At 42.6% G+C, this 25,871-nt stretch overlaps 1 protein-coding gene across 11 annotated transcripts in view; it reads right to left on the reverse strand.

The window, feature by feature from the left end:
* Prdm2 (PR/SET domain 2) overlaps positions 1–25,871 on the reverse strand; it is a 128,906-nt gene that overhangs the window by 77,039 nt on the left and 25,996 nt on the right. For 8 of the 11 annotated variants that reach the window (XM_074081303.1, XM_020188141.2, XM_020187991.2 and 5 more), the window contains 4 exons: positions 24,238–24,355; positions 22,490–22,593; positions 11,042–11,194; positions 4,714–4,840 (listed from right to left, as the gene is read on the reverse strand). In XM_074081303.1, the coding sequence (XP_073937404.1) occupies positions 4,714–4,840; positions 11,042–11,194; positions 22,490–22,593; positions 24,238–24,355 (502 nt within the window). Of the gene's footprint in view, positions 1–4,713; positions 4,841–11,041; positions 11,195–22,489; positions 22,594–23,756; positions 23,852–24,237; positions 24,356–25,871 lie in introns of those variants that run through there. The other 3 variants (XM_074081301.1, XM_020188090.2, XM_074081302.1) reach the window with 3 other exon arrangements.

Here is a 25,871-nt window from a genome sequence, read left to right on the forward strand (position 1 = left end):
ATAACTTCTGCATTACTCTTTCTTTCCTCTCCAACTCAAGTTTCCTCTCAAGGTCCTCCCCATGATGCTCCCCTCTGAGATCAAGAAGGGACACCTCCTCTTCTCAAGGGCTCCACCGGCCCACATCAACAAAAACACCACCATGTGTGACCTCCACTTTGCTGTAATGACAGACGAGAAGCTTTACATTGAAGGAGTCTAGTGCCTGATGCAATCATCTCTCGAACCTCCCCTACCAACCCAGCCATATTTACAGGATGATTGGCAGAGAGAGATTAATATGGCCATTTGCAGAACTGAATTTTGTAATTCAAAAATATGCGGGTTTCTTGGCAGAAATGCTACTTGAGTGCCAACGTGGCCCTGTTCCTATAGCCCTCAGCCTCTAGAACTTCCTATGTCAGCCTCAGAAGGCCTCCAACTCATCAACATTTGCACCATACCTCACACAACTTCAACCCCACCATGAGAGTAATGTCTTGCTCATCTGTAGCCTGTGGCTCCCTCTTACTCCAGAATGTCATCCTGTTGACAGCAGGAACTTCGTATTTTGGTTCCCTGCTGTGACTCCAATACCCAGAACTTATGACTCAAGCTGAAGGGATACTTGTTAAAGAACCAGAGGGAAGGCTGGTGGGGTGGCTTAGTTGCAAAGCACTGCCCTGAGTTCAAACCCTAGTACCATCAAACAAACAAAATGAACTGGACCTATCTTCCAGTGTTTGCAACTTTTCAGACCTGCTCAGTCTCTGGCTCCTTGAACGTTCCCACCCCAGCATCCTTTCTAAATGTAGGCCAGAGTGCTTTTTCCTCCTCTGAAAAACTCACCAGTCTTACTGCCATGCTGCTCAGCTAGCACTTTCTCTGACACTGCCTGAGACTGACTGCACATGGGCTTTTTCTTCCCTAACCTGATTCAGTTATTCAGCCCCTTTGGAGAAGAATTTCAAATATGTACAATTTCAAACACTTGAGTGTTCCTCACTGCACCAAAATCTTTCCATTTGAGCAACTCTGATTGTGCAGGAGACAAAGTATTTCCTTTTTAAGCTCATCGTAATTTAAGTGTAAAAGTAAAAGTCACCTAGAAATTTACAAACTAATTGATAGTTCCAGGCACTACTTAAGGTTTTTATAACGGATTAAGCCTATTAAGTAACCTTAAGGAACAAACTGCTCTCTACAGCTCATTGCTGGGTTTGTTAAAATTTGTTTTCTTCATTGTTCCAATATTAGTTATAACACTTCCTGCTGCTATAAGTAACTCTCCTCTTCTAATCTGCTGCAACAGTGAGGTAAGTAGGTTAGAACTAGGCCTCCAAAAAGGGTGAATGGGCAGAGCCAGGCTGGGCATGGGGAGTAGGAGGAAGAAGAGATTTGGTGTTTATATGGAGCATCTGCAGGTGGTAAGAGTCACAAACTCAGCAGCACCCTTGGCAAAAAAAAAACCCACAGCAGGCATCCTGAGATGTGGTATTTCCAGTTACCAAGAGCCCACAGCTTCATAAAGTTTGTTCCCTTCCAAAGTTCACCTGTGGAGAGCAATAAGCAACGACAGTGGCCTATCATAAAGCCTATTTTTAAAGCAAGGAAACTGCACCTCAGAAAGGTGACTTGACTTGCCCAAAGTCCCACACCTGGTAGAAACCTAGGTGTTCATGGTTTTTTTTCATTCCTTCCATCAGGCCCATCCATGTAACACCACTGTTGCTTCTTCAGGCTAAAAAGAATTGGGCTCAGGCTCTCCTGCAGCTGAGAGCAGGGCAACACGCAATGCTACCACAGCTGACATTTCAGGATGGTCACTGGGCTGGGGTGCAGCAAAGGGAAGGATATAGCATGCACAAGGCTCTGTGTTCCAACCCAAGCACCACAAAACAAATAAAGAAAAACAACAGAAGAGTGTTCACCAACAGTCATTGTTTATTGCCAAAAAGCAAACTCAATTTCTCATTTCTCAGTCTCAAACAGGGGACTAGAGATCAACAAGTTCATATAGGAGTTATTTTATAGATTATAAATTTCCTATGGTTGAGAATAGAATAGCCTGAAATACCCAACACTAAAGCCCTACAGTCCTCTCTGAGGTTTAATCTGTTCCCTCCAAGGTTCAGTCATATAAGAGCTGCTCAGACATGTAAAAAGCTAACCAGAATGCAAAGCTGAGAATCCAAAATAAATTCTAGTCAAAAATGCCTAGCGTATGTATGGTATGTACATCTCTGACCCATGGTGAAATTGCAGGCTCCTTGATCAGAGACGATGTGAACTGTGTTCTCACAGTACAATGTCCTTTTCCTTCTTTAAGCATTGTTTGAATCTTTGTTTGCTAATCAAGGAACATTTATTAAAGGCCTACTACCTGCCAACCAGGCACTAATTTGTGACTTACTAATACTCCGTCCCCCAACCAGCCTGGACTCCAACTGCAGATGCCACAAGAATGACTGCAGCCTTTTTCTTACTGCTGAGCTGTACAACCTAGCCAAACGCCTGGCACACGGCAGGCATATAAACATTAGTTCATAATGTTCATAAACATTAGTTGAGTAAGAGAGAGAAAAAAAAAAGGAGAAGGGAGAAAAAGGGCCAGTTTGTTATATGTAAAGGAACTGGGGCTTTTTTACTGCTCAAACAAGCCTTATGATCCACCAGCAATCCAATGAATTCTGAAATACAATGCACAGCTGTAAGCACGGCAGCTGTCAGGCAAAGGAGCCAAGGTCCAGAACTATGAAAAATTCAGCCCTTTGTTTCTTCTCTCATAACCAAAGTTAGGTTAGGTCCAATGTCAATCCTTTGGCTCCATCTCATCAACATCTGGCTTTCAGAAATACTAAGTTAACATGGACTCTGAGTGAAATTTTCATTGGTTCTCTCTCTGACATCACTGCCTGAAAAAACTTTAGTTAAATGTCTGAGGTCACACATAATACCCAAATAGAACTGAGTTAATATAAAAGTTCTCTCTTCCAGGTTTTTGCAAGCTATAAATTAGCTTTCATAGAGTATTTAATTTGGGGAAAAAAAAGGGGGTCGGGGGTGGGCTCGAATCTATATTTTCCAAACTTTAGGTCACAGAGAGCAAATAGGCCTCTTTACCAGTAAGCTGTCCAAAACAGGCTGGCTGTATGTTCTGAGTGTGAACCTCTTAATTAAAGCAAGGGACTCAGTGGGTCAAATACTGCTCAGAGGAGTTATTTTGTTAAAAATGGGAAAATAAATAGTATTCAACTCAATATAAAAACCAGCAATTTAGGCTTGAAATGCGTAAGTTCATGCATCACTAATAAAACAGAAAGCTTATTTTCAGATTTTTCTCCACATCCAACTTAATAAATTTTTCTCCACATCCAATAAATTAAGGGATAAATTTTAAAAAAAGCAAATGAATAGCTTCTAAACATGAACATCAAAGTATGCCAAGGAAAGAAAAGGCTTCAAGTTTGGTTGCAATTGAGCTACAGATGTTTAAATATATGAGTTATGTTTATTGACACAATGAAGAGTCTCTAGTCCTCCAATCTTCACCTCCTACAAGTCACAACTTACCTGGAAAGGCTGGTAGCATTAATTACAAACAAAATGCATTCTAAATAAAGGAACAAGTCAAATTATGTGAAGTTTGCAAACAAGCTCCTATCAACAAAATCTCAAAACACGGGTAAGAGTTTTAGAAATAAAAGACCTGAAATTCTCTAGGCTCTGATCATCTGATCCAGAATCCAAGCGTTTAAAGACCTAAGTCACCGTCAACAGAGAACTGCAGTCAGCAAGAGGCCCAGTAACCATCCCTTGGTGAGTTAGTCTATTTCCATTATGCTGTGAAATAACAAAGAGCATGTAATTTTAAAAAACCAAAATGGACTTCTTGTGCACATTTTAAAATATTGCTTTTAAAAATTTCCAAAATTTTTCATGGTTTTATTTAGTCTGACTTACATAACATACTTGTAATGCTTAGGGTAAAGGACAGACTCGTTTTTCAGACGACTGTAAAAATTTACTTACGACCTAAGGAGGGTAAAAACAAAAAAAGTATTTTTTAAAATTATCGCATCGTGCCTCGGCATGCGCTCAAACTGGGCTCTGTAAGAGTCTACCAAATTCACATTAAAGTTTTTAAATTCCAACATCGTATCAGCGTGCCAGCTGGAAATATGAGAGTCAAGTAAACTGTTTTCCTACCCACAAATCACCGTCCCGACTTCAGCGCGAGTGCGTTCGCCTTCGGCTCGAGAACACGCTAACCCACGGCCCGCACGCTCGCTGCCGGACTTCCACACTCCTGAGCATCCCGAGGGCCGCGCCCGCCTCCCCGCCTCCCCGCCGCGCCCCGCGCCCCGCGCCCCGCGTGGGGCCGACCTGCCCCGGCTGTCAGCGCGGCCGGAAGGCGCAGGCCGCCGTCGAGCTCGGCGCGGCCCGACTGCGGCGTCCGGGTGCAGGGCCCGGGGGGCCGGGCGCGCACTTCCCGCGGCGCGGGCGCCCAGCCCAAGTTCACAAACTGCCCGAGCGCACGAAGACCGCCGTGATTCAGCAGCGGGCCGGGCGGAGACCGCGGGCCGGGCGGGCCGAGTCCGGAAAAGGTCACCGAGACGCGGCGGGCGCCGCGCCCGGCCCGCGACCCAGACGATGGCGGCCAGCTATCGGCGCCGGGCCGGGTGTCGGCGCCGGGCCGGGCGCGGTGGACGGGCGCCGGCCGGCGGGTCCTACCTTTGCGGCTCTTCGGAGAGCTCCGCTTGCTCCGGGCGCTGGCTCGCTCTTCCTCAATCGCAGCTGCTATCTCTGGGTTGTCTTCCCCATTGTACCAGACCAGCAGCTCCTCGCCCGGCGCGATTGGCTGCGAGGAGAGAAGAGACAAGCACCGGGCCAATCAGAGCGGCGGTTGTTGGCGGAGGCGGGGCGGCGCCGCGGCGGGCGGGCGGGAGCGGCACGCCGAAGGCAAACAGCTGTGGGACGGGCGCCGCCACCAGCCGCGCGCAGGGTGGGAGGAAGAGCGCGCGGGCGCGCGCAGCGAGGGGCCTGCTGGGAGAAGGACCTCGTGGCCGAGCGCAGGAGGCTCCTCCGCGGCGAGGGTGGGCGGCTGAGGGGGTGGGGCAGGCTCACGGCCGCGCGCAGGAGGTGCTCCGGAGGGAGGGGGGCGCTCGGGGCCGCGCGCGGGGGCTCCGGCTGGGAGGAGGCTGTGGCCCCGCGGCACGGCCGCACGCAGAAGGGCGGGCAGCCGCTGACCTAGAGCCCCCGCTCAGACTCCACTACCAGATACTTCCACGTCTTACGACCGCAGCCTCTGGCCACCACGCAGAAAGGAGAAGGAAACGCGGAACCAGTGTGACCGCGGAGCCCGAGTGCACGAGACAGGCAAAGCAGTCACTGAGAGGCAGCGACGCGGCGCGCACGCTTCTGATCCAAGTGCAAATCCACAGCGCTGCGCTTTCTTAACCCGCGCACCGCCGCCGGCCCGCTCGAGCCCGAGAAAACGAGGAGGCTCCACAGCACAACTTTTAAATGCTGGAGGGACAACCTGAAGATGCCTCGCAGCTACTGTGCTGCTGTACCAAGTTCCTCGGGCTGGTGTGACCACGAGCGGTGAAGACGCCCACTCACGAGGCTACCCCAAGAAAAGATAGGGCCGACCCTAAACAGTGAGTTTTACCCTAAGTGAATAAATATTAAAGTACATCTCAGGGAGTGGGTGTGTGAAAAATCATCTGTCACTCGTCCGTAAACACGGATTCAGGCAGAGCTCACCGGTGGACGCCAAAGCTGGCAGTAAAGGAGAGTGCACAGTCCTGCAACAGCTCCCCAAAAACGCGTCACAAGGAACGAGCACGTCAGCATGGCTCCCGGGAGTTCTGCCCAAAAGGCAGGAGGGCAAGCCAGAACTGAGTCACCCTGCAAAACTAGCCAGTCCTCCTCACCACCGAAGGGCTGTCCACGCTAAGGAGGCAGGTGACACAAGATCACTGAATGCCGTGTTCTTTGCCTGTAAGGACGTAAGGGGAACAGGTGACAAATCTGAACAGATCAGCTAATAAGACATGCTCGGTGCTGGCTTCCTGATTTCGATCACTGCACTGTGGGTATGTTAAGAGAATGATCTGGTTTTTAAAAGAGAAATTCCACCTACTGTGTCAGTTTAAAAACAAAATTGTTCCTCACTTTCATGCCCTCCAGCTTAGACAGAACCCCCGAAATATTACTTTATTCCATTATCTGTACAACTCTCTCTATATCGTTCACGTTTCAAAGTATTGTCAGTTCTTTAAAAGAACTAGCCACTGTTTCCCTTGCTCCCCCTGGAATGGCTAAAACCTACCATTTTCTTTGATCCAATATATTATTTCCTTTCTTGAAGCAATTAAACCTAAACCAAAAAAAACCAATTTATTAATGACTTAAAACAGTCATCACCAATGCATCTGGCCTCTGATAAACTAATCTGTTTATTTTTCAAAAGTAAACTATTTCTAGATTATGCAAATTGCAAATACAGTTCATTTCTTTTTATTGTAAATCACATATTGATGAAATATTTGAATTGACTAGGGTCCTGGGAAATCTGTAAAGTCTTATATATAAAACCACAATTAAAAAAAAAAGAACATGGGAAGGAGTGAGGACAGAGGTGTTCTTCACATATTCCCACCTGAGCAGCATAACCAGAACACTGGCTAGAAGCTACCCCCAGAAGCTTTCAGGAAGCCTCCCAGGTGAAAGCACCTGTTCCCATGTTCATGTTTCCACATTGGCTCTTCTGCAGGCCTCAGCAGAGAGTGGACTGCGCTAGCACCTTAAAAATCAGCACAAGGTCTGCGGATGCAGCGCAAGGGAGCACTTGCCCTAGCATGTGCAAGGCCATGGGTTCCATTGCCAGTATCCCTCCCTCCCCTAAAGAAAAGAAAATCAGCACAAGCTCCTTAAGAAACAGAGGGCTCATGTCTGCCCAAGTTACTTTTATTGTTACAAATCAAATCACACACTATGAAAACACACCAGAAAGCTGTTTGTACAGCAAATCTGATATAAAAACTTCAAACACTACCAGGCTGGCAAAGTGCCAAAGACAAACATGATTTGTTCACTAGTGAACAGCTTTCAAAATTTGATGGCAACTGATTTACATTATGCTATTTTTTCATCTGTACTTCTAGTATTTTCAAGACTTCTTGTGTCAAATTTAGAAATACAAAAACGAAGTTGAGGACTGGAGGTGAGGCTCAAGCGCTAGCATGCTTGCTTTGCATCTAGATGCAAAGCCCTGAGTTCAAACGAGTGCCACCCAAAAAAAGAAAAACAAAAATTCAAAACACCAAACCACCTCTTTGTCCACATCCAGTCAGGCATCACTTAAGGACAACATATGTTCTGAGAACTGCGTCATTAGGCAGTTCTGTGGTTGCAGGAACATCATAGAATGTGCTCACACAAATCGAGATCGCTGTGCAGTAACTGGCTGATATAATCTTATGAGACTGCATTGTATTTTTATGTTAAAAAAAATCAAATGTTTTGAACCCTTCCAACTTTCCCTTTGGGTGACAAACTTTATAGAACCAAGCATACTCTCTTCTCTAAATATCAATACATATAAATTTGAATTTTACCAGACCAATTAGGAAGAAGCAAAGTTTTTATATTTCTAATACTAGATCAAAATAAGAGAAATACTTGAATGACTTCTTCAATCATTGGAGTACAGAGCTTGTCCACCATTATCTACCACAACCCATTTCCCTACCCTGATCTCAGCCTCAACCCTCAAGTGGGTAAAGTGAACAGAAGACTAAAAACTCCTACCTCTCCCTGCAGGTATACTAAGGCCCCACCTGATCTGGCCCTTGTCCATCTCACCAGCCTCATCTCCTACTCTTCCTCCTGCCACACTGGCCTTTGTTCTAACCTTTACCAAAAAAAAAAAAAAAAAAAAAACTAGCATGGTTTGTTCCCCTCTATCCAGGGGTGAAAAACTGAATGTCTATTTTTCAGAAAAACCTTCCCTGACCCCTTGGAGCCAAAGCAGTCCCTGCCCACTGACCTAGTCGCTCTAAAGCAATTTACTGTCTTCAAAGCACTTGCTGTTATCTGGAATCATTTTGTCAACTGATTTGCTCATTTATTATGTGCCTCCTCCCCTACAGAATGGAAGTTCCATGAGACAAGAGGCCTTATCTGTCCTGTTCACCACTATAGGAGATTACCTGGTACACAGTAGACACCCAATCAATATTTGTCAAATTAATGAACAGGTGAATGCCTGGATGGATTAAAGGCTAAACCATTAACTTCTGAGAATAAAAAATAGCATTTTTGTTTGCTGGGGGTTTTTTGTGGTGCCGGGCACATGAGGCAAATACTCCAACACTGAGCTACATCCCCAGCCCTAGAACAGTTTTTAATCAGAGTACCGACAAATCTGGTTTTGAGAGTTCCCAATTATCTGGGTAGGATGAATTGAGAAGGCCACACAGAGCCCAGAGAACATCACATGTGATTCTTTACAAATCCTGCTGTACAGAATGCTGAATCCAGGAGCACACACTTAAGATGATCACCAGTGAAAAATATAATAGGCCTCATGACCTGCAGAAAGCCAAGCCCTATAAGCAGTGCAGCCAGGCAGTTCATATTTTGAGCACCTACCCTGCACTATGCTACTACACACTGGCTTGTTTAATCTTCACAATGTGTGAGTTAAGTTTTACAAGGTTAAGTATCCCTAATCCCCAAATCCAAAACCTGAAATGCTCCAAAATTTGTCATGAGGCCACAAGTAGAAAATTCTGCACCTGACCTTATATGACAGGTCACAGTCAAAAGGCAGGCACACTAAAGATACTATATAAAATTACCTTCTATCTACCTATATAAGATACACATGAAGCATAAGTGAGTTTTGTGGTTAGACTTGGGTCCCATCCCCACCTTAGGAATATGCAGATATTCCAAAACAAAGCACTTCTAGTCTCAAGCATTTTGGATAAGGAATACTCAACTTGTACTCCACCTCCATCCTTATAGATGAGAACACAAAGACACAGAGAAAGTCTTTGTAAAAGAACCCTGCACGCCATGCATTAAGAGGCCAATGGCCGTCCACCAGGCACTATGCTTGAGGCCCCACTTCTGGCCACACCATATCACCTCACCAAAAGTGACAGCTGTCATTTATCACCACCTACCAGGTACTCCAGCCTATATTCACCCATGCACTCATCACAACAACTACAAGGTGATCCATACTACAGTAACTGCTATTTTATCATGAGGGAGCTGAGGCAAAGAGAAAGGCTATGTTATGGGTCTACAGCAAGTCAGGATTTAACCCAGGTAGGGGCCTCAGGCTTCACCCTGCCAAACACACCTGGCTTCTCAACGTTCCTGCTTCTGGGAAGTACATAGTTTAACTTGAAGCCTAAGGAAGGAGTTGCGCTGTCCTCTGTGTCCCAGGGCTTATGCTCTTACAGAATCCCTTCTATCTTTTATTTCTTTATTTTTTATTTTTTGGCAGTTCCAGTGTTTGAACTCAGGCCCTCATGCTTGTCAAGCAGTCAGTCTACCACTTGAGCCATGCCTCCAGCCCTTTTGGCTTTACCTGTCTTTCCAAATAGGGTCTCTCGTTTTTTGCTCCTATTTACAGATCCTGTGTAGTTAGGATTTTTACTGGTTAAGGTGGGGTCTCGCTAACTTCTTGCCCACGCTGGTCTTCAATCACCATTGTCCCAATCTCCATCTCCCAAGTAGCTGGGTTTACAGGCATGTGCACCATGCCAGACCTTCCCCTACCTTGACTTTCCCACATCATCCCCTCACTGCTATTCCGTCAAGATTCCACCTCACTGATTAAACCAGGTCTCTCTTGCTTTAAATAAATTTGAGAAACAAATTCTTGAAATGCATTTTCAATCTAATTTCAAATCCAGTATTTCAAAGCCATACAGTAATCCTACTAGAAAAGCAAGCTACTACAATCCAGCAAGAAGAAAATGGGAAGCAAGAATTTGGAAGTCGTAAGTGAGAAAGAAAAAAAATTCTGCAAGGACACAGGTGTAAATGAGGTAATAGGTAATGCAACTGGATGACAATGTCAGGAAAAATACAGCCGAGGAAAGCAAACAGTCATGTGATAATGAAACTTGCAGATGGCCTGGCACTACCACACTCACAAAACTCAGCACCTCGAAAAACTGCCCACTACCTTCAATACTTGCTCAAGTGTTCAACTCCAGAAAGATTTTCTTCATGGACTTGTTCCCCAGACTCTGACATACTTAATGAAAGTAATTAAACAAATAGAAATTTTCCCATCACAACAATTCTAGCAAAGGGTATCTATTCCAAAAAAAAAGCAACAACTACCTATCTCTACCGTCTCAAGATCAGTGCTAGAGCCCTCCCATGCATGACATGCAGATCTGTTCCACTTGTACCTGACCATCAGAATGAGGATGGGAGACAGTATCTTACTGTCACAGAAATGCAGCAACTTGCAAGGCTTCCTAGTAGTGACATCCCCAGATGTGCTGGGTACCCTCCCTACCAGCCTAAAGGTGACTGGCCTCTTCTTTTAATCTCAGCAGTTAATGACTCCAAATAAAAATTTGGCAGGAGGAGCCAATGTAGTCTAATTTCTACTCTGAAGAAAACTGAAGGAAAGGCTTCCTTCACACTGATGACCATGAGTGTGTGTTCGGTTCACACAGCACCACCACGCTACTGATAGTTTCTCACAGTGGGATAAACCTACCAGTCAGACACATCTGTGTGGTGGAAGGCGGGGAGTGGCTGCCACACCGTAATCAACTGTATGAAGAGAGATGCAGCGTATAATTACTGAACACCATCTTTAAGCTTTGGTTCCCTGACACATTCGAGCAGCAGCAACCCTATATTTAACACAGAACCTTCAATGCATGGATAAGCTGCTTCTAAGATGATCTGCTCAGTGTGTGCAAAGTCATGATTATCAGTCCAACTAAGTAAGAACCACATCTAAAAAATGCATGCAGAGTAACCAGCAATAGACTGATTTTAACACCATTACCTTTAAAGTTTTATAGTAAATTGCTCTGTTGATTTCCAGTGGAAATAAGTTTTGCTCTTCTCCTGAGCAAGCCCAGTTCACATAACGCAGCCAGTTCCCCTTCTCTGGATCCGTGGCATCAATGCACATCCATCCCAAATTCGGGTAATACACCTTAGGAAAGAGAAGAAACACAAACCTTTGTCAAAATAGGAGTACTTAGAAATGTTTCCATTCTCAACTTTTAAAACAACTCATTTTCACTATACACAAGTACTCTACAAAGCATTTCGGAGAAACAAAATAAATAAGCATTGAAGAAAAGCAAGGTGAAAATTGAAACCCAAAACTGTAATTCTCATTATTTTTCTATTTGGGCTTGTTTACTCTTCCCCTCCATGTAAGGAGCTGCACTTAAGAAGCTTCATCTCCAAATGCTTCCCAGGAAGTGCAATAAAGACAGTGACAACAGTGATCCCTAGAGTGACTGAGGAAAATGGCACTGTCCACAGTGCTTGGCAGCACCCAAATCTCATGAGCTTTCTGGGAGGTTCTGCCTGTCCAGGGCAGGGCCTCAACTGCTGGCTTACACAGTTCAGTGGGTTCCCTTCTGACAGCGTTGACAGGGAATTCAGGAAGTGAGCATACTTTGTGAACTAGCCACCTGGTGACAAGCCACGATGCTTTCGAAAACATAGCTGACCTGTAACAACTACTCTATACAGGACACCTATTGGGCTTAAGGTGCAATGGAACATGCTCCCAGAAGCTTCAGTGCCCTTCAAAGGAAGACTGAAAACCCAACCCTCTTCCCTGTGTCACAGCAGATCCACTCTGGCAAGAAACTTCCCTGACCAACCAAACCGCAGTCAGTCAGTCCCTCCCCTGGGCTGCTTCCAGCACGTATTTATCATGCCTTCATATTAAATTAGCTCTGTTTTACAAAGGACTTTTCAGTTTAATTATTGTAAGCACCAAGATGAATATCATCACTGTCATGTAAGTACCCCGTGAGTTTATCAAAACTTGGTTGTTTACTGAACACCTATCAGCACCATTCTAAAGAGAGGTTATCTATGTTGTATCAGACTCCTTTACACTTCTGTCACATTCACCCTCAGATCTCACATGGATAGACAGAAACAGACCCACACACACTCCTCCCCCTTTAAAACAGAGCAGTCCCTAAAAGATAGGTCATAAAGAGACAGTATCACAGTGCAAATTTAAACTTAACAAATTCTGAAAGCTGTTTTCATTTAAAATCCCTACAAGGTGTTTTGCCAGCAGAGCAAAATAAGGGAATGAAGTAAATGGTCCTTGAGCATAGCCCATCCATATTAGTTACTTATTACAAATTCACACAGGCTTATCCCCCTCAGCCCTGAGCCAAGGGATATGGCAGTGGACTTCAGGACCCCACTTTAATGCCCACACACACTGGCACAGTGACAGAGTTCCACAAGATTGCAGAGACCTGCCAGGGAAACTCAGAATGAAAAAGGCAGCTACACTATCTGCCTGCAGGCTTTAGTAACAACAGAGGCCAAGAGACCTTTGCAAAAAGCAAAGTGTTCTCTTTAAGTGAATTCTTTATTTATGCATAGCTCACTATGTTTCAAAGGGGACTAAGGAATCTTCCAAGTCACATTTGTGGGCCATTGAGTGTGGCTCAAGTGTTAAAGCACCAGCTTTGCAAATGCAAAGCCTGAATTCAAACCTCAGTTCCACAAGAAAAAAAAAGTTTTATTAAAAGCAATGAAAGCCTCAGTTTTTTAAAATAGGCAAACAAATAATTCGCAAAGGTATGCCAATACCCAAAATTTCAAATCCGGCAAGCTGGGTGACTGAAGCCCCAAGTCGCCCAGCTTGTACGGTGATGTGCAGAAGCCCTGGGGAGACTCTGGTTGTTGCAAGAGAGAAGTTGTGCTGGGGTCCCTGGTCCTTTCTTTGCAGACTTGGTTGCCCCAAGGCTTCCAGATGTGTAGGAAGAGGGGAGCAGCCTTGTCCCTCAGACTCATTTATTCTAGATCTGCCAGATATCCCTACATTCCACATTCTCTCCGCCCCATGTCCAATGCTAATGTCCCTTCTGAAATTCATGACAGCATTTCAAGTATTTGTCAATGATACCACATTTTGCTTGTTTCTGTCTTTTAATTTTGTATCATTTCCCACAGACCAATAAATGGGTGTGTTATTAGACATTAAAAAACTAAATATAATCAAAAACAATTTCAAAAGTTTTCACCTATTAAATGGGCAAAAATTGTTTTTTAAGAATTAAAATAGCCAGGCATGGTGGTACAGCTGGAGTCCAGTCTGAGATATATAGTGAGCCCTTGCCTAAAAAAAAAAAAAACAAGCAAACAAACAAAATATATACATATATATATATATATATATATATATACACACACACTAATAATTTTTAGGAGAGAATAGAGATAATCAGATATTATGCAAATCTATTTATTGCCATAAAAATATTTTCAATACATTGATGATAAAATAAAGCCATTTACAGAAAGACTGGATTATATGGTATCATTTTTGTCTGTTTTTTGTTTTTGTTTTTGCTTTTTGGTGGGACTGAGGTTTGAATTCAGGGCTTTGTGCTGCAAAGCAGGCACTCTACCACTTGAGCCACACCTCAGTCCATTTTGCTCTGGTTATTTTGGAGATGGATATCCCTTGGAACTATTTGCCCAGGCTGGCCTTGAACCTTGATCCTCCTGATTTCTGCTTCCCAAGTAGCTAGGGTTACAAACATGGGGCACCAGCACCCAGCTCTCATGTTCATCTTATATAGATATGTGAATAGTTTTGGATTCAAAACTTAAAAGCATGAAAAAAATGTCAATAAGGTTTCTCTGAAAAATAGGACAATTTGTAATTTTTTCTTTTTGTTTGTTTGAATTTTGACCTGTCCTCCACTGATTTAGTAGACTCTCTATAGCAATAAAGGGAAATGAATAGGAAGAGCCAGTTAGCCTTTTGAACAGAAACCTCAGTCTGAGCGAAGTTAACCAGGATCTGCTGACTTCGGAGTTAAAATCCTCCTCGTCATTATCATAATTTTTTAGAGCAGTTTTCTTATGTATACTGAGTTTAACCTTGTAATTAGGAAGTAGAATAAGAACATGTTTTAATATAATTCCCATCTTAGTTGATCAAACCTTGATTTCCAGTGACATTAATTGCAGTAACTGACACATAGAACTTACTTCCAAAATATGATAAAACTGTTTAGAGCTAGAGGTGTGGCTCAAGTGGTAAAACAGTGCCAATAAAAAAAAATTTTGTTTAATGTATGTACAAATCACTATTCTGTAGAAGTACCATCTGCCATCAGCTAGGGTAGTGGAATGACAATAAAAAGCCAACTACCATCCCTTCCTTTCAGACAAAGAAGCAGAGAAGGCAAGTAAACCTGCTACCTAAGCTCAAATCTAACAAATGACATAGAAGTCTATTTCCAAATCTTTATAATTAATTAAGAATTAATTAATTGCTGTTTAGGGTTCTTGCACAGAAGGAGCTGTACTGGGATCCCTGGTCCTTTCTTTGTCCCAAGGCAGACCTGATTTCCCCCAAGGCTTCCAGATGTGTGAAACCAGCTCACTTGGTTCCAAAGAACAGTGTAACATATAATCAAAGACTTTTTTTCTGCTCCAATTCATAAAATAATCCCTTTTAACAAAGCAAGGGTACCTGAAAATGTACTAGGGTAAAACAATCTTGACAAGTTAACTTTGGAAGTCCTCATTTGAAGAGGCAGAACTAAAAAAAGAGAAGTACCACTATACCAGGTGCTGAGCTGTCTGTGTTATTTCACTTAATCTTTATAGAACCTGTGTAACAATCAATGAAATATTCAGCCCTTTTATAAATGAGGAAACTTTAGTAGAATAGCCAAGACATGGAAAATCAGAACCAAACCCGCTCCCCTCATTTCTCCTACACAAAATAAAACATAATACACAGACAGGAAGCAGGGGATTGAGGCTCACACTTGTTATCTACTAGAAAGGAGTCCTCAATTTTCTGTTTTCCCTCCTTCCAAATCCCTCTTTGTAACGTGGGGGCGCTCAGTGGTAGGCCACATGCCCAGCATGCACAAGGCCCCAGGTCCCATCCCCTGCACCACAAGACAAGACAAACCAAACCCTCCCTAGCCTCCCTTGAGTTAGCAAGGCCCTGCCTCCTTTCTGCCTCTATCACTAAGCAAAGACAGAATACTAACTCCTTGTTGAACAGTGTAATTCTCACACCACCCAATTTCCAGTCAACTTAATCAGTCATTTTGAAATAGTTATAAAATCTAAATTCAAAACTCAGTAAAAATGCCAATTTAAATACATATTCAAAACTTCATCTTCAAGTCATTTAGAGAAGGTTTGCAAAAAAACCCCAAAGTATAGCCCTATTGTTTACTTGTTACTCTGTAACTAGATGGATTCACTTTGTTAAAAAAAAAAAAAAAAAAATCTCATTCACTTTACACAAACATACCAGCCCTGGAATACTCAGCTTCTGGCCTGAAACAGCCTGGCCCAATCCAACTTGCAGTAACGAACTGACTGTGACAGGAACCACGCCCAGGAACTGAGGCAATTAGTTTTATGCTCACCCAAACCAGCTCCCAAAGGTAAAGTCTCCAGGGAGCAAGCCACTTCCCTTGGCTGTTCTCTGGACTTCCTGCAGCATAAGTGCCATGGACACAGACCTCTCCTGAGGCTGAGCTCCAACTCTGGTGGTGCTCCCTGGCCTGTACCGCCTGAGGCTCCTTTCCATCCCTTCATTTCCCTGGGGAAACTAGTTTGCTGAACTTCAGCATTACCATCCAAATTCTGTTTCCCACTTACACCCAACTACAAATAAAAACTTTTTATCATCTACATTATCAGGTGTTGTCCTGTAACATTCAGGTTCAACTGTAATAACTAATTTCCTGCCCATCACCTCATCTGCAAACAAAGCTATGAGGAGAAAGGAAAAAGGGTAACCTCACTGTGGGACAAAAAACGTTTCAGTGAAAACCTGTAATGAGAGTTGTATCTTTATAAGTTATAAAGAACTTTATAACACTGTTACCCAGGAAATGCCATATCTACTTGACGTGTTCAATTTCCGGTTGCTTTTTAGTTCCAGAATTGACTATCTGCAACCAAACAGACAAAAATAAATCCTCAGTGTCCACAGATTACTTTAGAAGCTCAGGTACTTCTTTCAAGAACAATTCAAATTCATCGATGTATTCTGAAATGCTCTGAACATTCTAGAACAAGGGAAAAATAAAAAGAGTATCTAAAAGGTGGTGCACGATTTACCCCTTTGCCAGAAAACATTTCCCCGTATACAGGTTACCCACATAGGTGATTCCACATTAGGAACTTAACAGCTGGACCACTCAGGCCCTTCAAAGCCCTGTCTAATAGCCACCTCTACTAGCCGCATCGACCAACTCCCTTTTGAAATTACTCAGAGTAGATTTTAGGCCGACTACACAAATATTTGTGGAAACTCTGTCAACAGAGGCTCCACAAATGTTGAATGGTTCACAGCAGGCCCCTCATCAACATCCACTTGGTAAAAGAGTCATTTATTCTTATTCTTAAATCAGAAATTTGACTTATGGACCACGGATGTTTAAAAATTACATGTACTAGAAATAAGATGCACTTTTTGGTATATGTGCGCATGTGTATACTTTCTGGGGACCTTCAAGAGGGCAAAGGCTTAGTGGTTTCTGTGGTGGTATTGGGAGGTGGTGGACTTTTATGAGGTGGAGCCTAACGGGGAGGGGTCCTTAGGTTCCTGGGGTTTTCTCCTTGAAGGAACTACAGGACCCTGTCCCTCTCTCTCTCTGCTCTGGTGGGGGTTTGAGATAGGATGTTTTGCTCTTACACATGATGTGCTCCCACCACCAGAGGCCCACACTATGGGGCCACCCAATCGTGGATGTGAACCTCAGAACTGTGAGCCAAAATGAGCCTTTGCAGGAAGCCTTTGTTAGGCATGTTAGGCATGGCGCTAAAGTGAGGGAAAGCTCACAGATCAAGAGGTCTGCAACACAAAAAGCTCAAGAGCCACAGGCTTTGCTAAAGTGAAGAGTACTGTCAGGGCCACCAACAGCCTCGCTTTGGACCCGACTCCAGGCTTAACAGCTTCCACACAGGAAGCCAGCCACTGGGAACTCAAACATCTCATCTGCAGAAGAGTTAGGTCCTTTCCAACAGTCCTTTATTCTACAGTCATCTCCAGGAGGTACTGCCAGTAGTTTAAAACACCACAGATGTCATCTGCCATAGTCAGTGCTCCAGAACTTAGGACTGCCTGGCATATAGTATTAGCTTAACAAATAGGCATCAAATGAGTGACCAAACAAACTCCCAAAGAAAAATTATTTTGCACCAGACCAAGCTATCATTCTGATTATAAGCAGTCAACCTATGTGGAAAAAAGTTAATTCTCACACTTCAACATCCTCATTTGTCCCGCAGTTCCTGAGAGAAGAATGCAATTGGCTCAGCTGTTTCTAGGACAACCAATTCTACAACCCTCCCACTTTTGAGTACCAAGTTCTAATACTACAATAAATTACTCAGTAAACCTGAAACACCAGACACCTCCTATTGCTTCTTCCCCATACATACAAACCAGGCTCAGCAAACTTTTTCTATAAAGGGTCATGGAAAAATACTTTTGGTCTTACAGGTCTCTGTTTCCACTGCTCTGCCATTAAGGGCAATAGCAGCCATAGATAATATGTAAGTAAGTGAAGATAGCTGTGTCCTAGTAAAACTTTATTCCTGATGACTGAGGAAGTGGTTCAAGCAGTAGAGCATCTGCCTAGAAAGTGTAAGACCCTGGGTTCAAAACCCAGTACCATCAAAAAAATTTACCAATGAAATTTGAATTTCATAAAATTTTCATGTACCACAAATCATGTGATCCTTGTCTACCATTTAACAATGTAAGGAACCTTCTTAGTTCTAGGACTGGAAACAGATGGCAGTGGGCTGGATTTCCCCAGCCTTCTAGACCTTTCCTGTGGTGCTATTTTGACACAAGGGTTAGAAGCTGGAAAGCAGCAGTGAGAGCTGAGTAGCACTTTCTGAAAAAAGGTTCTGCAGAATCAGCTGGTTTCCTTCTCTACTGTTTTCTTCTTGCCTAAAAGTTTAGCTCAAATGATTTCAAATTAGAACTGAGATAACAAGAACTATGACATTTAATTGCTAATATTTAATCACAATGGTATTGGCTGACAATGTTTTTACCTCTTAAAAAAATTAAAGTCTTCTCACTATGCAGACACCATTTCTCTATCAACTTTAATTGATAAGTAATTCTACTTTTCCCTCCACCCTCCTGACTCAAATTCATTGTCTCCATGAATAAAATGCAAATAGAACCAGTGAACTAACAGTTGAAGGAATACATTAAAAAAAAAAAAAGTACTAACAATGCTGGGTTTCAGAAGGCTAGGAAGAAATACAGTCACAGTCGGTACACAGTAGAGGATTGTAGTACAGTCTTCCTGGAAGACTGTTTGGCAAAATTGGCTAAAGGCTGAAATATACATTAACTTTTTGACTTAACATTTATACTTGTAGAAAGTTTATCTGAAGGAGATAATCAGACAAATCAGCATACACATGTGTTCAGTGAGTTCTACTTTGAAGAAGTATAATGTCCAACACATGGCATAATTAAGTCAGTCACGGCTGGCATACAAATGGAATTCTAGGCAGCCAGAAAAAGTAATGACATGGATTAGTAGCTGACATGGGCATGTCACCAATACAGTATGAGAAAAAAGTATGCTATGAAGCTCCATGTACTGTTGATCTCAATTGCATACATGCCTGCAGACGGTGCTGGTGTATGTGCCAGTGCGTGTGAGAGAGAAAGGAAAACAAAGGCAGAAAAACAGAGCTAAAACAACGTTCAAGGTGTGTGTTCAGAGTGGCTATGAGCCTGGGTGCCAGGAGCTTAAGCCACTTTCACCTTCTTGCTTACATTTCTTCTGTATTGTTCATATTGTTTTGCAACGAGTCTTTGTGATTTTTAAAATGTAAGGACTTACTAGAATGTACAACACCAAGAGTGAGCCCTAACATCAGCCACAAACTTGATGATAATGCCATCAACGCAGATGTCACAATTTTAACAATGCCTCAGATTAAGGTAAGAAGTTGATGGTGGGGACAGCTATGGGTGTGGAGGGGCAGCGGGGAGATAAGGTCCACTGTGGTTTGCAAGTGTCTCCCAAAACACATGTGTTGAAGAAACTCAATCCCCACTGGACAGTGTAAGACATAGGACCTGAGAGGAGCTCAGGCTGCAATGACTCCACCCTTATGAACAGATTAATCCTGACTGTAAAAGGCCTGCTCTGTCTCGTCATGCGGTACACAAAGAAGCCCTTCAACAGACGCAGCTCCTTCACCTTGGACTTCTCAGTTTCCACAACTGTTGAGTCAAATAAACTCAAATTACCAAATCTGTAGTGCATCACTACAGCAACACAAAACTGATTAAGACATAAACTATCTGTACTTTCGGGCCAATGTCTGTGTGAACCTAAAACTGTTCTTTAAAAAAAACAGTCTATTAAAAAGAAAAACAAAACTCATTAAAATAATTCTTATTCAAACAACTCAAAAATTCTGTTCATTAGAAGCAATTTGAGCCCCGAAGGAGTGATTTGAAATGCTGTTATCAAAGGTGGTTTCAAAATTCTACAGATTGCTCAACATACAGGGGGGGAGGGGGATCAAGAGAAGCATTACACACTGTGCACATATAGGTTCCCCAGCAGTCCCACCAGAGGAATCAAAGAATGCTCTCTTCTCTTTTGAGAGCCCATTTTATGCATTCACTCTGTGCATACTCTACGGTTTCTCTCCTGTTATTTCTCATTTAGTAGAATGTTTTCAGTGAAAGCTTAGAAGACTTAAGATAGAGTCAGATAATTGAGGGCTCCAGAAGAGCAATTTAATGCTTTGTCTTACATCAGCTTAAAAATGGAGCTCTAGCTGAAGTATAAGACCCTGCTGCTGAAGATATACCAGACTCAAGGGACTGTGATCAAAGAACAAATACCAAGATGGGTTCTGATCATCAGCCTGCTACGTTAGTGAGAGGCATTCTGATGCAAGTCTGAAAAGAAAACCAGGGTTAGAATAAACTCATGGGAAAATATTAAATCTTGATTTAGTATTTCACTACATGAGAAACATGTACATTTCAATTTATACGTCCTATACATTCCCACACATATAAATATACGTGTACACAATCACATCATAAATATCTACCTGCATTTTAACAGTTTAAAATAATAAAAGGCTTTTATTGGCCTTTAAAATAAATGGTTTCTATTATCAAACATATACATTGTGTTGGGAATTATGTGAATGAGATCCAGACTTATTCAAGTGCTGAAAGGAAAAGACCGCCTTCCCAAGAACTAAATCCTTAAGTCCAACTACAAAAGGACGGGCACCATTGTGAAGAGTTACAGAAGGTGGCGACATTTCAGGAGCAGCATCTCAACAGTGGGATGTTAACAAGTTTATAGGGAAAATCAAGCCCGTAGAGTCTCATGGCTCCAAATCACAAGTTTTCAAGGCACTCCTTTCAAGTAGAACTATGTATGAATTCCAATGAAAATGAAATTTACACAGGGCAGGAGTCATCATTACAACATGCCTAATAACCTCAAATTGCTGCCTTGGGTGCAACAGGTGCCACTATCCACGTTTAATATCAATGTCATTTGTTGGAGCTTAGCATTACACACACGGAACTAGAGGAAGTGTTTTCTCGCTGCACACGTTCTCCCCAGATTCCTGCTAACCTGGTGGAGCATGTTTGCTACTTTCTCTTGGGAAGCTTTTAGACAAAAAATGCAGTTCATTTCACAGCATAAGTTTATGGTCAAAACACTTAATGATGCAGGCAAGGCCTCTAGTAATTAAGAAAATTTTTGGCAGGGCAGTTTTTCCACAGTTACAGAGCTCTTTCACCTCAAAAGTGGTGAAATAGCATATTGCAATCTCATTGTAAATCCTGTTTCCTAAAGAACCCGAGGCTCATTGTCAGAAGGTATAATGGGTTCACAAGAAACAAACCAACTCAAAATGACTGGGCACAACCACCAGATCAAGCTAAGATCACTATTAAAGCCACGAGAAAAACAGCCTGCCTCCGCCCTTCCTAATGCCTGAGCTTCCTGAGGGGAGGCACCTACACATTTCCTAGCCATATTTTATCCCCAGGCTTTTGTATGTCCACATGGGAGAAGCAGGTGGGATGGTTGGGATGGCTTATCATGCCCAAACTGAACTTGCCCTAGAAGGAACTGTACCACAGAGTCCCTCCAAGACCTGAGGAGCTACCTCAGTGCACTGAACTTAACAATATTCAATGTATGTGCAGAATTCCACGCAATATTCAGGAAACAATGTCAACAAATTTTACCTTCACAAGTATCCTAATGAAATGGGTTTTAGTATCACCATTTTTTCAATTAAGGATCTTACAGTCCAGAGGTTAAGTGGCTGATCAGAGACACGGAGCTAGAAGCAGGATCTGGACTTGGACAACGGTGAACACTTGTAAACTGCCTCACTGCTGGGCAGGAGATGGGGCTCAGATTCTGCATCTGCACCACCCGGGCCTGAGCCTGGATGCAAGGACAACACCTTTATCCTGCTGCTTCGCCGCTACAAGGGGTGTACTCTGCCCTATTCCAGCTTCCAGGGCTATTAGGAGAACAAAAAGCTCTATTCAGGCTGGGCACCAGTGGCTCACACCTGTAATCCTCGCTACTTGGGAGGCTGAGATCAGGAGAATTACAGTTCAAGGCCAGTCCAGGCAAATAGTTTGTAAGACCCCCATCTCCAAAATAACCAGAGCAAAATGGACTGGAGGTGTGGCTCAAATGGTAGAGCGGCTTTGCAAGCTCAAAGCCCTGAGTTCAAAACCCATTCCCACTAAATTAAAAAAAGCTCTATATAAACGTGTCATGTGCTAAATGTATCCAACTCTGAACAGAAATTACTTTTAGTGACATAGAAACTAATTCCAAAATAGAGTTTTCTTTGCAGCCACCTTAGAGTATCTTTTATGGTGTGTATCTGGTGTCACCTGTGAAGAGACAGACCAACACACAGGAAGTCAAGGCCTTAGTAGAAAAGCTAAACACCCTGCACTAGGTAATACAGATTTTTATTGATGTTTGATTGTTGAGGACGGCCAAGCAGTTTTAAAATACAAAGACATTTTTAAACAGCAATTTGTATCCAGAAAATCACACTTTCTTTTGAAGAAAAATAATCTTGATTTAAGAACAAATTAAAATGATCATTTTAACTTCAAAATGTCAAGTCCTGAAAGAACAGGATAACGATTTAAAATACAGAACTCAGAAAGCCAAGAGCTAGAGTTCTTTCTTACCTCCCACATGTACACATTGCTCTTAACCTGAGATCTTTTTTTCTTATCACCAAGAAATGGCCCAAACTTTTTGCCTTTTAAAATTGGCTTAGTGGCCCAGACACCTAGAAGATAAAAACCAGTATTTTTATAATGTGGTTATTTTAAAAGATGAAAGCATTAAAGTCAATTGTTTCACAAAACTGTTAAAAGACTAGATTGCCTAAAACCAAGATAATGTGAAATTAAGTATGCCTAGTTAAATAAAATTAAATCAAATCCTTAAAGAGATTTTGATTTTGTTTCTTTATATTCCTATTTTCTAAATAGTCTATAAAGAACTTCTATTGTTTTATAGCTACAAAAAAGTTGTATGTTAATTTTTATATGTAAAACTGTCTATAAGTACAATCATAAATAAAGAATAACAATCAAAATTAAGGAGAAAAATATTAGAATATAATAAAACTACAAGGAATTTGAAAACTTCATTCTGTTTTTCTACAGATTTCAAATTATATCCATTAAACATGAGTTATTTTTATAAAGAATTAGAAATATAATTTCATGAATAAATCAATTAAAATGGAATACCCTCCCCTTTCTAGCTAGTCTTGCTGAAAACACAGTTCCTGGGACAATGTGCTTTTCAGAGTTGCAAACAGCTGAAACATACAGTCAGCATGACATCCTTAGGGTTTATCTCTATTTTCTACGCACTGACCATGAAGCAAGCAGAAATGCCGAAGCAGCAGTTGGCAAAATGGCAGGAGTCCAGCCCCAAAGTCATGGGAGCTGGCATCCTATATCACTCTGGACAAATTCCTTCATCTTTTGGCCTCAGTTTCCCCATGTACAGAATGGGAAGTAGAGGCTGGGCCAGTCCTGTCCAGCTATGATATAAGAATTCCACTTTTCTGTAAGTCTGCTATGAAGTGCATTTAATGACATCACCAGCAATCAATGAGTTAAGCTATAAAATCAATACTTTCATCTGAACAATGTAACAAATACTCCAATTGCTCATTGATTAAACTTTCAATGAGAACTAGGAAACAATTATGGAGAAGTACTCATATACACATACACATATGTTAGAATATCAGAAGTATATCTAAAAACAAAAAAGAAATAGGATATAAACATGATATATTCTGAGACTGTAATTTGACTAAATTTTACAATTTACTTCCTTATCTATCTAAACGTAAGGCTGCAAAACTGTGACCAAATACATGCTTGTTTATATTCAACAAGAAATCCCAGCCAGAAGCATTTGGATACACACAGGTCATGTCGTCATCCAAATATCTACTGAGGGTCCAGAAAGAGTCTGGTACTGGAGACACAAGGATAAACAAGAAATGAAGAGGCACCCACAATCTACAACAAGGACAGATGCAAAGACAATTACAAAATAATGAAATAAATGTAACAACATAATCACACTCAAGTCACAGTGGAACCAGAGAGGGGAAATAACATGTTCTGTGGAAAGAGGCCCATGGAGTTACAGGAGGGGACACCTAGACAAGTCACCAAAGATGGCATGCACATGTTTGTGTATTAGGGGATGGGGAGAGATGTTCCTAGTTTTATTTTTATAATCTATGTCCACCCTGAATTCATAAGTGGAAAATACATAAGCATCACATTATCTTCTAAGTCAAGGGCAAATCTGCTGCTTTTCTGTCCGGGTGCCTGCCTCCCATGCTTGCACAGGAAGTTGTCTGCTCTTTACTGCCATCTCTCTGTGACTGGATACTCACCAATTCGGGTCTTGTCAACAGCAGATGGTAAAAGCCTCACTTCCTCCGGAAGTCCTCGAAGCACATGCTCAGGTACCTCCTCCAGCGTCTCGGTGGCTGCCACAGACTCAGCAGCACTCTGCAAGTCAAGAAATAGAAGGATCACAGCAGGAGCAAAGATGCCCAACAGTGTTTGGGTTTTTTCTCCTTTCTGGTCCAATAGCAAATATGCAAAACTGTAACTGAAGCTGAAGCAGGTGAGGCCAACTGAGTCGATGCTATTAAGCACTCAGGTGTGTAGGAGCACACGTGCTAGCGAGTCTCCAGAGATAACCACCCAAGCCAGTCTGCCTTCATCTGTTCTGTTCCAGCCATGTGGAGCCATCCTCAAAACATGCAGATCTATAGCACCATACTGCTCTTTAAGTTCTGGTAGCAAAATACATCCTAAGCTAACTTTTAAATCAAACACTAAAAGCAGCACGTCAGCACATTTAAGACACAAGAATCAACACTCCCCACTTAAAAGAATACTTTTGGCACACCCTAGAAAGGCTGCTCTGACCAAACCAATGCTGCCCCACCTGCGCATCCCTCCAGCGACCATGCCCAACCTGACCAAGAACACTGAGGCTTACTACAGGCCCTCGCTGCAGGTGGGGTCCTCCAGGACACCAAACTGACCACTGCATAAGCAGGTGGGGTCCTCCAGGACACCAAACTGACCACTACATAAGCAGAAGAGTCCGTGAGAAATAGAGAATTCTGTAAGGAAGAGCAAGCGTGATTGTTACTTTAAGAACTTTCAAATCAATGGAATACCAAGTGTCTACCAACTGGTACCACATATACCCCAGAGAACAAGTGTGCTTACCAAGCCTAGCTGAGGCCACAACACTGACATCACAACACTGCTCAGGATGATGAGTTTTGTAATCTGTGTGTGTTTTACTTCACTGAAAAGGGAAAGACTCCCTGTATAGCTATCCTTATCTCAACTAGCAAAACCCCTTGGTCCTTCCTATTATTGCTTATACTCTCTCTTCAACAAAATTAGAGATAAGGGCAAAATAGTTTCTGCCTGGTAGTGAGGGGGTGGGGGGAAGGGGGGAGAAATGACGCAAACATTGTATGCACATATGAATTAAAAAAAAAAAAGGAAAGACTTCTCAGACTCTAAAGGACCCAACACAGGCAAAAAGCAAAGTCCAAGTTAAAAAGATTAATTTTTCTCAAAACAGTGAAGCTCTTGTAGTTCTTAAGAATATTATGCGCCAAGGAAAAAAATCCAAACTAGCAGACTCCCAACATTTCGATTTTTTTAAGTATCAACAGACTGCTTCAAGAGAAACAAATTCCACAGTCATCACAAAGGCCTGCTCTCTGGAATGATGGAACTCATAAAGCCCAGGAGGCCATCTACAGCCCAGCCGGGTCACTTTGGGCAGGGCCAAGCCACCAGTGTGCGCAGCGCCTCGCTCTGCCCTGGGCTGCATGTTTGTCTCTACAGAAACCCCTGCACACCTCCCAAAACCTGGGACTTCCCAGTGCCCAGCAAGCGGCCTTCTGAAATGCAGCAGGCATTTCTCACCACTAAGGAAGGGATCCCATTTGAAAATCTTTAATCTATAAATGGGATTTTCAGAAATGTGAAC

Source organism: Castor canadensis, chromosome 7 (assembly GCF_047511655.1).
Source record: "Castor canadensis chromosome 7, mCasCan1.hap1v2, whole genome shotgun sequence".
Classification (NCBI taxonomy): Eukaryota; Metazoa; Chordata; class Mammalia; order Rodentia; family Castoridae; genus Castor; species Castor canadensis.